The sequence below is a fragment of the Lissotriton vulgaris genome, chromosome 9 (assembly GCF_964263255.1).
Source record: "Lissotriton vulgaris chromosome 9, aLisVul1.2, whole genome shotgun sequence".
In the NCBI taxonomy this organism is placed as follows: domain Eukaryota; kingdom Metazoa; phylum Chordata; class Amphibia; order Caudata; family Salamandridae; genus Lissotriton; species Lissotriton vulgaris.
In genome coordinates this window covers 1,059,625,496-1,059,639,889 of record NC_141697.1, presented here as the reverse complement: position 1 = coordinate 1,059,639,889, position 14,394 = coordinate 1,059,625,496, and the positions used below count along the sequence as shown (strand labels likewise).

Genomic DNA, 14,394 nt, shown 5'->3' with positions numbered 1-14,394 from the left:
CAGAGTGATCACTGCGAGTGGAGGTCAAGTCAGTGAATGGTGTGAGAATATGGTGATCAGTGTGAGTGCAGGGTGAGCGGGTGAATGGTTAATTGCACTCGTGTTTGCACAGAACCTCGCTTTTAAAACTGTTAAATTGTTGTAAACTTGTTTGTGGCACTCACCCACGTGTTTTTGCTGGGGGCTCGAGACACAACAAATCCTGAGCACACCGAGGGCCGATATTGGGGCTCTTGACGCTCACATACAGCCTTCCCGGGGGCGACGATTTGGGCCGCCATCTTGGGGGTAAAGGCAGGGTTGGCGCTCTGGCGCTCGGGCGAATTACGGCCCGAGCCCTATAAAAACTGGTTATTTCCTCTTGACTCCTGATACCTGCTCTTATTAGAACGCTCCTGAGGCGGAAGCCGGGAGTTAGCCTTGGAAAAAAATTGTTTTTAATTGCACTCGTGTTTGCACAGAACCTCGCTTTTAAAACTGTTAAATTGTTGTAAACTTGTTTGTGGCACTCACCCACGTGTTTTTGCTGGGGGCTCGAGACACAAATCCTGAGCACACCGAGGGCCGATATTGGGGCTCTTGACGGTCACATACAGCCTTCCCGGGGGTGACTATTTGGGCCGCCATCTTGGGGGTAAAGGCAGGGTTGGCGCTCTAGCGCTCGGACGAATTACGGCCCGAGCCCTATAAAATGAAAGCCATTTCCCGTCCGCTCAGCGGGCGGGCGCGCCGGAGGCAAGCCCGTCTGGGACCGTCCAGGCCCGACCGGACCTAGGGTCAGCCACTATGCCGGCCGACAATAGGCGGCATTTAACCTACTCTAGGGAGCAACTTTTGCTACTACAGGACAAGAAAGGCCTGTGGTGCTCCCAGATGGACTGCTTCGAGCAATTTTCTCGATGCAAAAACTGTCCTGACCAAAATCCTGTCAAAAATAATGATAGGGAGGCCTGTAGAGATATAAGGATGGCACTATTAAATTGCAGATCCTTACCTAAACATGCAGTTGAGATTAGTCTACTAATCGAAGACAACAAATTGGATCTACTCTTCCTCACTGAGACGTGGTTACACTCGAACTCAGACTATATCAACACCGCCCTTCCAAGCGGTTTTTTCATCCAGTGCCAGCATAGAGTACAAGGGAAAGGAGGGGGCCTTGCAATAACATATAAAGACACCTATGATGGTTGTATCCTAGACACAAAGTGTCCATTTCCATATCCAAACCTCCCCCACTAACTCTATGGCAGGATTCCTCATCTATCGCCCGCCAGGTCACCTAAAACAGTTTACAGGATCCCTACTGGAAATCATACTAGGGACGGCAGCCCAGTCGCCCAATTTTTTGGTCCTGACATGAACTTACACTTCGATGATCCCAGTGACAAGGCGGCCTCTGACCTCAGTACGGACCTCAAAGCACTTGGAATAACACTCCTAAACACAGAAAGCACACACACTAAGGGACATTTGCTGGATCCCATTTTTCCAAACAACAACCAACTTATGGTTAAGCCCCCACTACCACTTCCATGGTCTGACCACTTTATGGTCCCCTTCTCCTGGAAAATTTCTACAGAAGAAAGAACCCCCACCCCCGTCCGCGGATACTACAGAGAGCATGGGCAAAACTACGAGTGGAAGAATGGACTCAAGAAGCCCTAGAACAAATGGCCCCTGTGGCAGAATCAGATCCCCTGCTAGCAGACTTAAACTTTCAGAACTGGCTTAACAATTCCCTTAATGCAGTACTGCCCTTGAAAAAGATCATAAAGAAAAGTAGTACTTTTAAATCGCCATGGTACACTACCGAATTGAGAGATCTTAGGCGAAACTGCAAAAAGTTGGAACGCATCTGGAGGAAGGACTGGGCAGCCAACAGTAAAGTCTCCTACCAGGCGGCTTTAAGACTTTATAAAGCTGCACGGCAGAAAACCCAGGCGGCCTTTCTTGAGGACAAAATTAATACGTCCGCCAACTCCTCTAAGGAGACCTTCAAAATTGTAAAGCAACTGCTTAAATCCCCCATTCCAACCATCAACCAGGAGTGCGCTGAAGCTAGGTGTGACTTGCTTGCAGAGTACTTTGACATCAAAGTACAACGAATACTTGACTCCCTCCCACAGGCTGTCCCCATTGCAGGCGATGAAGCCCTCTCGGTCCCGATTAACACACCCCGGCTGGATAGCCTTAGAACCATTTCTATGGACGATTTCCGTAACACGCTCTCTGCGGTGAAGAGTGGTTCTCCATCTGACCCTACACCCATGTACATTCTTAAACAAGTAGCAGATACCATCACCCCCCTTGCAACGGAATTATTAAACGCCTCCTTCACTAAAGGGGTGGTTCCACCTAGTTGGAAGCAAGCAAGAATCAAGACACTCCTAAAAAAAAAACGGGCCTAGACTTGGCGAACCTTCGCCCAATTTCGCTGCTACCCGGTCTGGGGAAAAACGCTGAAAAAATTGTTAAACAGCAGCTCTCTGGGTTTTTAGAAAGCAATGACCTGTTAAGTGGCTCGCAAACGGGCTTCCGCCCAGGTCAGGGCACTGATACAGCCCTTCTAGTGGTAACTGAGGAAGCAAGGTGCATCTTAGATTCAGGGGGATCAGGAGTTCTGATCCTCCTGGACCTAAGCGCTGCATTTGACACGGTGGACCACAAAATACTAGTCCACCGTCTTGCAAGACTGGGGATTGCTGGAATGGACCTGAAATGGCTGGAATCCTTTCTGGATAAACAAGCATTTAAGATCTGGTAAAATGGCATTATGTCCAAATCTACTCCCCTCCAGTGTGGAGTCCCCCAGTGCTCATCCCTGAGCCCTACCCTGTTTAATGTATACATGGCCCCACTGGAGGAGGTAGTAGCCCCGTTCGGGATTAAATGCGTCACTTACGCAGATGACACCAAACTAGTCGTCTCGCTGACGCAAAAAGCGGGATGCTCAGACAACCTCTCGGCCTGTCTCTCTGAACTCTTCTCCTGGATGACTAACTGTAAGCTCAAACTGAACGGAGCAAAAACCGAGATTTTAAGTCTGGGTCACCAATTTTCCTCCCTACCCAATAAGTCTTGGCCCCCCTGTATGGGTGAGGTGCCCCCACCAAAAGACAAAATTAAAAGCCTGGGGGTATGGTTCGAGCCTGAAATAACCTTCAGGTCACATGCCCAGAAAGTGGCAGGCATATGCTTCGGCTTGCTCCGAACTGTGCGGAAAGTCCTCCCACTGCTACCCTTCCAATCCAGAAAATTACTGATCCAGGGACTGATCTTGTCCAGATTGGACTACAGTAATGCGCTGCTCCTGGCAGCCCCGGAAGCTACCATTAACACCCTACAACTGGTACAAAACGCTGCTGCCAGGATGCTCATGGGCACCCCAAGAAGAGCTTCTGCAAAACCACTGCTGAAAGCCCTGCATTGGCTCCCAGTTCGTGAGCGCATATCTTTCAAATCATCATGTATGGTCCATAAAGCTCTCCAAGGCAAAGGACCCCAGGCACCAAGAAGCCTGATTCGCCCGTACAGACCTCCACGTGCCCTTCGATCAGATCTTGAAAATTTGGCCATAGTCCCCAGAGTCAGAAAAGCCCGCTCGGGAGGCCGCCGCTTCTCTGTAGTGCGGCAAAGACCTGGAACGCCCTCCCGAGACACATTCGCACTGAACCATCCCTTGTCAAATTTCGTAAACTTCTTACATTTTTTCTCTTCCCCAAAGACCCTTAAAAACTCCTACCCCCTTTAGAGCTTCTTATTATTTGTCAGGTAGCGCTGGGACGCTTACGGGCAGCCATGCGCTTTATAAATCCCATTTCATTTCATTTCAATGGTGTGAGTACATTGTGATCAGTGTGAGCGCATTGTGATCACTGTGAGTGCAGAGTGATCACGAGTGGAGGGTAAGTGGAGTAATGGTGGGAGTGCATCGGGATCAATGTGAATGCTCGGTGAGAGTTAAAGTGAAGGGCGAGAATGAGGAATGAGTGGTCTGAATGCAGGGTGCATTCCCAGACACTTGAAGTAACTCAGCATGTTATTGACGGCAGCGTAGGGTTTCAAATGTGTTAAACTATTGCTATTATAGAGGTAATCGGGGATCAGGGTGGAGGAAAAAATAATGTGCTGATCCCTCAACAAACTTCCAGTCTTATGATTAGGGTTGCCAGCCCATTCTTTTGATGTCACAGATGTTATAAAAATAAGCAGTCACCTAAAGCTGTATTTTCAGCACTTGTCTGTGCATACTTTGAACAGCAAATATAAATAGAAATAACTTTCAATTGTTTTCTAGAGCTGCATGAATGATCCATGACTGATAATAAAAGGGAACAAAGATAGAAAAGTCACATTACAAATGAATCAACAAAAAGAAGGGGGGGGGGGCGGGAGCTCGTTAACATTACAAATGAATACATCCTTCTTATTTATAACCATATTTAGCAATTTGCAAGCTGTTAAACACATGGCTGGCTGGCATTTTGCACGCCTGCTTGTGTAATTTTAAAAGAAACTTTCAGGGACGTTTTAAGGGTTTTGGGGCCTGTGGGCCAAATGTATTTTTGGGGCCCCTGTTTGTACCAGCTTTGATTTTATGATCCAGTCTCAGCTCCTTTCGTGCCTTCTTTAGTCAAATACTAAATGTGTGTACATCGGATATTCAGGGAAACAATGGAGATACCATCAGAGTTCTTCATTCCATTGCGGGCATAGATTTCATAGCATTGATGTTTAATTCTGTCTTTTACATTAACTGTTCTATATAGCTTTTTATTTACTTATAATCCTTTTACAGCACCTCTTTTATTGAAAACTGAACCAATAGCTATCCATAAAAAACCCAGACCCTTAATACATGCAGCAGTGTCCACTATAGTTTATTCATTTTTTCAATGTAAAGTGTAAATCAGATATATATTGATTTTGCTAAGAGTTTTGCTGCTCGCGTATAAAGCTAACCAATTGCTGGATTACAAAGCACATTACAATTGAGGATATTAACTCTTAAATCTCCATTCTTCGGTTTTGATAAGGTCTAACTGACAGAATCTGGTTAGATAGTTGGGAATCTCCTGAGAGTGGTCACTGATGGCCTTCAATGTGGAAAGGAAGAAGGATGAACTCAAGGTCAGGCCTCAACAGATTATCAATATTTTGATCCAAAACTTCCTGCTGCATCTCAGACAGGAGGGTAAACATTTCTATTGGATTCTGGTACAGATTTATAATTGAACTGTTTAGTGGTGAAAAGGAAGTTATAAAACTGAATGAGTCTGAAATTCAAAGTCGGCTAGTGTTTAAGCATGCAGCAGCGTGTTACACTCCCTTGGTAACACATGTCAACATCTGGACATGATATACAATTTGTATTTATATCTATTGGCAGAATATACATAGACTAAAACATCTTAATTAAAGGTGATGTTATTTCAAATAGAGGTATAACACTTTAATTCAATTTACTCCATGGGACATCTTGTCTTATCCCAAGCCAGTATCATTGGGTGGTTGCAGTGCCACGGCTTCAATCGCTCCATGCACCAAGGAGAGTATTCCCTCTGAGGCGCCCAGGCACTATACATGGCTGAATATAAAGGCAAGTGGTACATGAACAACATGGCGGCATAAACAGTACTACGCACATTGCTTCCTTGTATTCTGTGTCCCGGGGAGGCTGACCTGAGTTGATCTGCTTCATTATTATATTGTTCCTCTTCACAAGGCAAGACTCTGTATTTCAGGGACTTTTAAAGCTTTAGGAATGTTTCTACAGACTATTACTAAGCTAGGGTGTGATTGCGTCACAGGTTTGAATAATGGTCTCAAAGCTTCTCGGCAGTTGAGCACTGTACATCATAACTGTAGGCTTGGCATTGGCTGGTGCTGGTAGCAAAACACAGCTCGCACAGTAGGCAATCTGGTGCTGAGCAGCAGCACACACTCGTTTGACTCTCCCAGGAGGGGGTTCATTCACAGAGCTGACCGCTTCAGCTGCTGTGGGAGGCGAGGAGTCTCCTCTGCTAAAACCAAAAGCGTGTCTGTTTGCTTTCGGTTTTAGCAGAGGAGACTCCTTGCCTCCGACTTCAGCTGAAGCTGTCAGCTCTGTGAATTAACCTCCTCCTGGGAGAGTTAAGACTACGAAAGAACGGGAACATCGTGCCCCATCGATCTCCCCTCCCTCCCCCTTCCACATACCAGAGTCCTCCAAGAAGACTTGGACGGAGGGAACAAAGGTCAGATTGGAGTGGGATGTGCCCCCCCCACAGACTAAAGAACACTGCTCTAGGCTATCAAACAATCACCCAAATCGTATAGCCAAAAAAGGAGGTGGTCTAGCTGTTGTATTCAGGCAAACAATACATATCACTAAAATTGACAACATCTCCATAAAGAATTGTGAGGTTCTTCTAACAAGACGCAATCCAACACAGTCTTCCTCCTGTAACTTCCTGCTCCTTTACAGACCTCCACCTGGCAAGGCAACATTCCCAGACGCACTTCTAGACAGTTTCAAACCTGATAACTATACACTCCAACCTATGCATTCTGGGTGACCTTAACATTTGGTTTGATAATCCCAATATGACCCATCCAAAAATAATCGCCGCCCTAGACGCATTGAACCTGCATCAGATTGTCCACAATCCGACACACACCGCTGGACATATCCTAGATGTCATTTTTTTACTAATACTGAACTGGTTACCTTTCAAACTATAACTCCAGTCACATGGTCAGACTACCACTTGCTTGCCTTCCAACATAAAACAACGCTAAGCGACTCACCTAAAACTACCTCACGTCCATCCACCTATCGGCCGTAGAACAAACTCAATTTGGAACACTTGGAAACACAACTAACATCCAGTACAAATCTGGAAACCATAAATTCTGTTCAAAATCTGAGTGGCTAAAGGAAGCTTTTGACATCCTGATACCACTCTAAACCACACAACAGAACAAAAGAAAAAAAAGCTTTGGAGAAACATAGAAATAAAAGACATAAAACAACAAATTAGAAAGCTGCAACGTACCTGGCTCAAAACAAACGCCAAACAAGACAAACTTCACCTACAGAAAATTAACCGATTATACAAGTCTGCTATCAAAAAAGCTAAGAAAAGGTACTATTCAGACAGAATTCAAAACGCTAAATGTGCAAATAAAGAATTCTATAAAATACTCAATAAATTTCGCAAACCAAATTACCTAGAAGGAACTCATCCTGTTACTCAAGATTTCGCAGACAAACTGGCAAATCATTACACGGACAAAGCAGACACGTTGGAATCTTACTTAAAACAGAAACCAAGCACCAGCACTAACCTTTGTACAAAACAGCAATCCAAGAATGCTCTAATCAAGCCTCTCCGTTCCTTCGAACACATCTCACACGATGAATTTATGGACCTGGTCAAAGCAAGCAGGCCTGCCGACAGCCCTTCTGACCCCTGTCCGCTACAAACTTTCAAGACAATTCTTTTAACAACCTCTGCTGCCACTCCTGTAAGAAGAATCATCAACGATTCCTTAACTACTGGAATATTTCCAGAAGAACTCAAAAATTCATACATACGCCCTTAACTGAAGAAAACAAACTTGGACCCGCTGAACCCTGACAACTACAGACTCATTACAAATGGACCGTTCCTGGGCAAACTGATAGAAAGAGCAGCGTTCGCCCAGATGTCACAATTCATTGAAGAGAATGACCTACTTTCAGACTTCCAAACAGGATTCCGTCCGGAAAGAGACACTGAATCTGCCCTCCTTACCATCTGGGATGACCTGAAGAATACAGTTGACCGCAACGGGGTTGCTGCGCTACTCCTCTTGGATCTCTCAGCTGCCTTTGACACGATTGACCATGACACTCTGAAACAAAGACTCTATGAAGCCGGCATAGAAGGAACTGTTCTAGACCGGATCGTGTCCTACCTTCGAAACAGAACTAATGTCATCCATACCCCACCTTTCTCGTCCAAACCGTCCTCCACAAAAGCAGGAGTCTCAAGGTTCTATCATCTCGACATGCTTCAACATCTACATGAAGTCATTACCAGTACTGATCAATAAATTTCACATCACGTGCTATAACTATGCAGATGACGCGCAAATACTCCTTCAACTGGAATGCCCAAAAGAAATTGGAAAATCACCAATTTTCAGCTGTCTCAGAGCCGTGGATCAGTGGATGACCTGAAGCCATCTCCAATTGAATGCTTCAAAAACGGAAATACTCCCGTGTGGCGATTGCAAACATTACAACCCGCTTGCCGCATGGCCTGATGAACTGAGATCACTGCCTTAAGTATTGAAGGAAGTAAGAAACCTCTGAATGACCATGGACTCCAAGCTGTCGATGAATGCCCAAGTGGATAAACTAGCAAGATCAAGCTTTGCTACTATAAAAACGCTGCGACAAATTTTCCCTCATTTGGGATTTCTGCACAAGGACCAGCTACCATCTCCCTTGTTCTGTCCAAACACGATTACGCCAATAGCCTCTACCACGGATCACCTTTAACGACCATGAAAAGACTACAGCGGATTCAGAACTCGGCTGCCAGACTACTCTTGCATATCAAACCACAAGACCACATCTCTCCTGCCGTGAAAGCCCTGCATTGGTTACCGGTTGCCAGAAGATCCACGTTCAAGCTGCTTTGTATCGCCCATAAAGCAATACATGGAATGGGACCACTCTTCATCAGGAATAAAATCACCAAACACATTCAACAAAGGAACCTCCGCTCTAAAGGAGCATCTCGCTTCAAAATCCCACCATACAAGAAAAAAACCATGGTTGGAACATCTTTCTCTGTTCAATCAGCCAAAGTATGGAACTCTTTACCCCCCAACATAAGGTCCTCTGACAACCACCTTATCTTCAGAAAACTACTCCAGATTTGGCTCTTCCCCACATAAGCACCATACGCAAACACAAATTTACAGCCTATCCCTCTGTATACAAGCATTTGTTTTTACTATAGATATGTACCTATCTTTGTGTATTACTTTGTATAAACGTGTAAAATAATTGAGAGAAAAAATAATAGTAAATAAAAATAATTTTTGGTCTACATGTACATACTTCCATTGTGCATCTATGAACCTTCCATGTACTTGGATCTTTGTGTCTGTTACTTTTCTCCTGAAAAAGCATATCCAATGCACTACCTATTTCTCATCCTGTGCCTCTATCAATATCTTTAATCTACATATACTTACCTCCTTTATGTATCTATATACTTTCAATGTAATTATGGATCTATATATTTATCACTTTCTAATTTAGCATTTCCATTGCACTACCCTATTTCTCAACCTATACTTCGCTCAATATATCTTCTAACCCAACCTTCTGACTCCTCTCAAACTTCTTCTACTATTCCTTCCAATGCACTACCCTATCTCTCATCCTATACATCTATCAATATATCCTCTACATCCACTCTGATTTATCCCAGACCCCATAACACTACCAATTGCCAAAATAACCCTTTCTAGACTGTCTCCTACTCTATCCCTCCTTGCTTCTTCTGACACCTCTTTTACTGTACCGAACCCCTAAAACATACCTTTCTAAACTCTTCCCTCGGAGTCCTCCCCTCCATAACTCCTTTACTCATCCAATAGCCTCCTCCTACTGCTAAGACCTAAAAAAAGAAGAAAAAAAATCCTTCACTTTTATCCCTCCACTATCCTTTTCAATCGAAATTAACAGACTAACATGTTCCTTTCTCAAATTACATATTAAACTATACTAATATACTACCCAAATAACTGAATAACATATCCACTTCTCAAATTATTTCATATTTTTTACTATACTCATTTTCAACAGTAATCCTTTATGGGTTCCGGAGTGGCGTGCTACTCGCCAGAAAAGCGCTTCAACATCCATCAGGGGTATCAAGTGCTATATGAATGCAAATATTTCTTCACCTTTTATCCCTCCGCTATCCTTCTCACTCCAAGTAACTGACTAATATCCACCACTGAAATTACTTCATATTTCACCATATTCATTCACCACTAATCCTTTGTAGGCTTCCTGAATAGCGTGTCAACAAGCGCTATATAAATACAAACCTTTGTCCTCCTCTATCCTTCTGCTATCATTCCAAATCCAAATAATTGACTAACCTATCCACCACTTAAAATCTACTTGCATGTTTCACTATACTAATTCAACACTAATCCTCTATGGGTCCCGGAGTAGTATGCTACTCGCCGAAAAAGCGATTCAACACCTCGTCAGGGGTAGTAAGCGCTATATAAATGTAATTACAATGCAATACAATATGTACTTCGCATTCAGTAGACAGCACTAGGGAGTCGCTTAATGCCCTCTACCGACACACAGAGGTACTGCCGGTGTGGAAAAAATAAGGGGTCAAGTCTGTTGACTTGGGAGAATTCTAAGATAAAGCTTTACCAAAGGTAGGTAAGTAACTTTTTCTTCAAGTGCACTGGTTTATCTCAAGTGGTTGTCTGTATCCAAGAGTACACAGTTCAAGGCCCTCTATAACCGATTGGGCTGTGCATAATAGGGGCTCCCTGCTTTTACATTGGTAAAGAAGTTATAGGACCGTGTTGCTCAGGCAAGTAGGTGAATTGCAAGTTTTAGTTGTACATTACCCCCTTTCTTTCAAATACAATGAGACACCCTATATTGGTACCAGAAGCGTTTTCCTTGTGATAAGGCTATCAAATTGCCTATCAATTTAAATCCGAGTAGGTTGGAAAGGAACCTCAGTTTTCGATGTCTGCAAAGAGGTAATTGTGAGTAGATCTAGGAAGTACAGAAAACCTACATCTTGTTTTACGGTATGGAAACCAGCAAAATCCTACCTTTGTTTTAGTTTGGCTAAGCTGGCTAATAAGTTAGCCAGCCTAACTTGGCACAACATGCTGAAAGAATGTGTAACGTAACTGTTCTGCAGACATTACATTTTGCGACTGGGTCACACAAGAGGGTTCAAAGAGAGGCTGTATTTTTTTAGTGTGTATTAGTTTTGAAAGCAACAAGTTGGAGTCCTACACAGATGTTTGCATATCATTCTATTGATGCAGACACAGAACTGAACAGTTAGGACCAGTATTATTGTTCTCATTTCTCTTTGCTTTTGCCTGAACCCCACTTCCTCCATATTTGCTACTTTTTACTTCTTGTGTAATGAGTGAATCTAGGATTCAGCTGCTGAATGGCAGAAGTTTGCAAATCACTTGTCTGCTGCAAAAAAGCTGTAAGGGGTAGCTTGTCTGCTGAAAAAAAGGTGTGACAGGTAGCTTTTATTGCTTTACTATGAAAAATCCATTTTTAAGTGGCAAGTTTTACTGTTCTCTAGGGACGGCTGTCTGCAGGAGCAAAGAGGTGAGAATTTGTTGGTAAGGTGAATGTGTGATCACTGTGCATCCAGCACAATAGCAGATGTATTTCTAATATACATATTTTTTATTAGGGATATAATAACAGTAAAGCGGTGACACTGGAGGCATCTTTCACACCTGATTCGCAGTTTATCATGATAGGTAATGTTACATCAGCTTTTTTTCCTTGTTCTACATTTTTAGTAATACCTTCCTATTCAGTTTAAATAAAGGTTTGTGTTTTTCATCAGTTTCCTATGCCGCCTCATTCTTCCTACCAGACTATATTGTGTTCTGTCCGCCTTGGGGATTTTCCCTTGCCCATATAACTGTGAAATGCAAGTTTAGTTCAGATTTGTTTTCCCCTAAAATTGCTCTTGGATGTGAGATTGCAATATTTTGCTCTTCTAGTTTTTTTGTTTACTGTTCTCCATCACACTTGATGTTAATCTTGGTTTCCGGAGATTTAAATTGATTCTTTGTGCAACAGTCGAGATTAGGCATTTGTCCTCTAGCTTAGTTCGACAGACGGTAATAAAAATAAAATTGCCAACTTCCTGCGGTCAAGTTTGTTTTTGAAATAAAAATTGACTAACTCTATTTCGATGTTGAAAGACAAGTATGGTGGGGAATGATAACTCAGCCTCCATAAATGTTTTCCCCCTGCTACCTCCAAGCATACTTTATGGGCCTATAAAGGAGAAGGTATAGGAGATTGATACTAGACTGACCATTTGTAGCTGCTGAACTTACTGGTGAGGCGTAAAGTCATCTTAAATGAAAGTGTACAAAGCAAGACAAACCTCTCTTAACCTGTCCTACCCCTGATCGTGCATCACAGTTCTTAAATATGTTGACTAAAAAGGAACTGCCTTTCACTTAAACATCCCCCTCCCACCCCTCCCTCTGATGCTTCACCAACGAGCAGCACTCTTCTCAGATTTTCGGGACCTTGCAGCTCGTGAAGTGAACTATCTCGGCAACGGCCCACGGGCTCGAATACTTCGCCCCCAGTACCAATTCCCCTTTATTAGTCTCCTCCGACTGGATGCTGGTCCCTCGGTCACGTGAAGCGAGCGCATTTCTGATGCCTTTCTTACCTATTATACTCGCATATACACCACTCGCTGTCACCTGCTTATGACCTGCTTACAGATAACCTTGCTGAAGAGGCTATGGTCTGGCTTGATAGGCCAGCAGTCCCTAGCCTCACCCATTACCACTGATAATCTCGCAGGCCATTGATGACCTGAGTGGTAATCGAGCCCCGGGCAGATTATCCGCATATCTTATAAAACTTCCAAATCCTTACTGGTTCCCATCTATGGGAATTGTATCGTTGGTGCAAATCCAACAATCACTGGTATACACTTTATTTCAAATAATATAGGGCTTACACTACACTTGCTAGTGGAAATGGATCCCACCAAATCACACTGCTGCTCTAGGTGCGCAGCAGAGCATGCAGAATTTTCACATCTGGCGTGGCTGTGCACCAATACTAGCCTACTGGGAGGAGGTTTTTCATCAACCGTTTCGGCTGATTGAATCCAAACTCAGCCCGACTCCGCTGATGGCACTGTTGGGCTATGTTAAGCAGCTAGCAGCGGGAGTTTGGTGTTATACTGCCATTGCGTTGCTTTTTGCTAAACAGACGGTCTCTCTACACTAGGGTGACGCCACAGCCCAACACCTAAGGCTAGGAATCAGGGCGTAATGTATTGTGACATTACTAGTGGCACATATGCTACATTGCAGCCACCTACCTCCAGACCCAAAAACATGGCAGCCATTGCCGTCCTATTTATTATTTTACCCGGAAGATGGATCACACTGTAATTGAAGCATGCCCATTTGGACTTCACATGAGCACACAAGCACAAATATTTTGGCAAATGGACCAGCCGTCTCTACGACCCACAGTGAAAGAGCACATTATTCATAAAACCAAATCCGGCTCACCCTTTGATCCCTGCTTTCCCTCTACGCTTGCCTAGGCAGCCTCTGCCATTTGCCCACAAATCAGTGCCCTCTTTAACCTATCCTTTTGCTATCGGCCGGGTGCCGGTAAGTTTGAAAAAGGCACTGGTCATCCTGCAGTCAGATCACCAGCCATGTGGAACAGAACAAGTTTCTACATTCCCCACCCAGTCATGCTTGTGTGCATGATTCAGAACAGAATTAGCTCTTCTGAGAGTTGCAGAATACATCCAGGGCAACCTCGACTCGAGGCAGAAGGCGTGGTCATCTTGTTTAGATCTTTCTGCTGCCTTCGAAACTGTGTCCCAATGGATCCTCCTTCAAAGGCTAGAGCAGGCAGGAGTTATGGGCCGCACTCTGGAATGGCTCTGTTTCCTTTCTCAAACGGTCTTCCTCTCGCCCTTAACCTCCTAGTTTCGAGACATTAGAGGTGGGGACCCTCAAGGTTAATCCATGAGTGCAAACTTATTAAACTTATTTGGCTCAATTAGCCCTTGTTTCACCAAGTTAGGCTATAATAAGTACCGTCTTCTACGTAGATATTTAACTAATGCTATCCTTCCAGCAGCTTAATGACACTGTAATCGGGGAATTTTCAGTGCTTTCTTGCCTCCATTGTGCAGTGGATTTACAACAGTGGTCTACAACTCCACTCCGAGCCAAACATCAAGATTTCGTTTTTGTTCAGCTTCCCCTCTTGATGCACAGCGTCCGTCCATCCAACTTAGACCCCTTCTACTGTAGCCAGTGAGTCTGGATGGACACCGCACTCTCCTTAAAACCTAACGGCAAAGCCACCGCTGCTACATGCTTTTTTCTACTACAGTCCCTGAGAAGCTTCTAAAGTATCTTCCCCTAATTGCTTGCAAAAGCATTGTTCATGCACTAATTGCCAAGATGTTGGATAACATTACTGAATCTAAGTGCCCCCCCGCACATCTGCTTTCACCACTGCAACAGATACAAAATGCCTCAGCTAGGCTCATCCTGATTATCCACAAAATCCAGTCTAGTAGACCAATGTTAAAAGAT

At 44.0% G+C, this 14,394-nt stretch overlaps 1 protein-coding gene across 1 annotated transcript in view; it reads left to right on the top strand.

The window, feature by feature from the left end:
• Window positions 1–14,394, top strand: part of WDR82 (WD repeat domain 82) — a 136,637-nt gene that overhangs the window by 82,852 nt on the left and 39,391 nt on the right. The window contains exon 7 of the mRNA XM_086939026.1: window positions 11,475–11,544. Coding sequence (XP_086795152.1) covers window positions 11,475–11,544 — 70 coding nt within the window. The remainder of the gene's footprint in view (window positions 1–11,474; window positions 11,545–14,394) is intronic.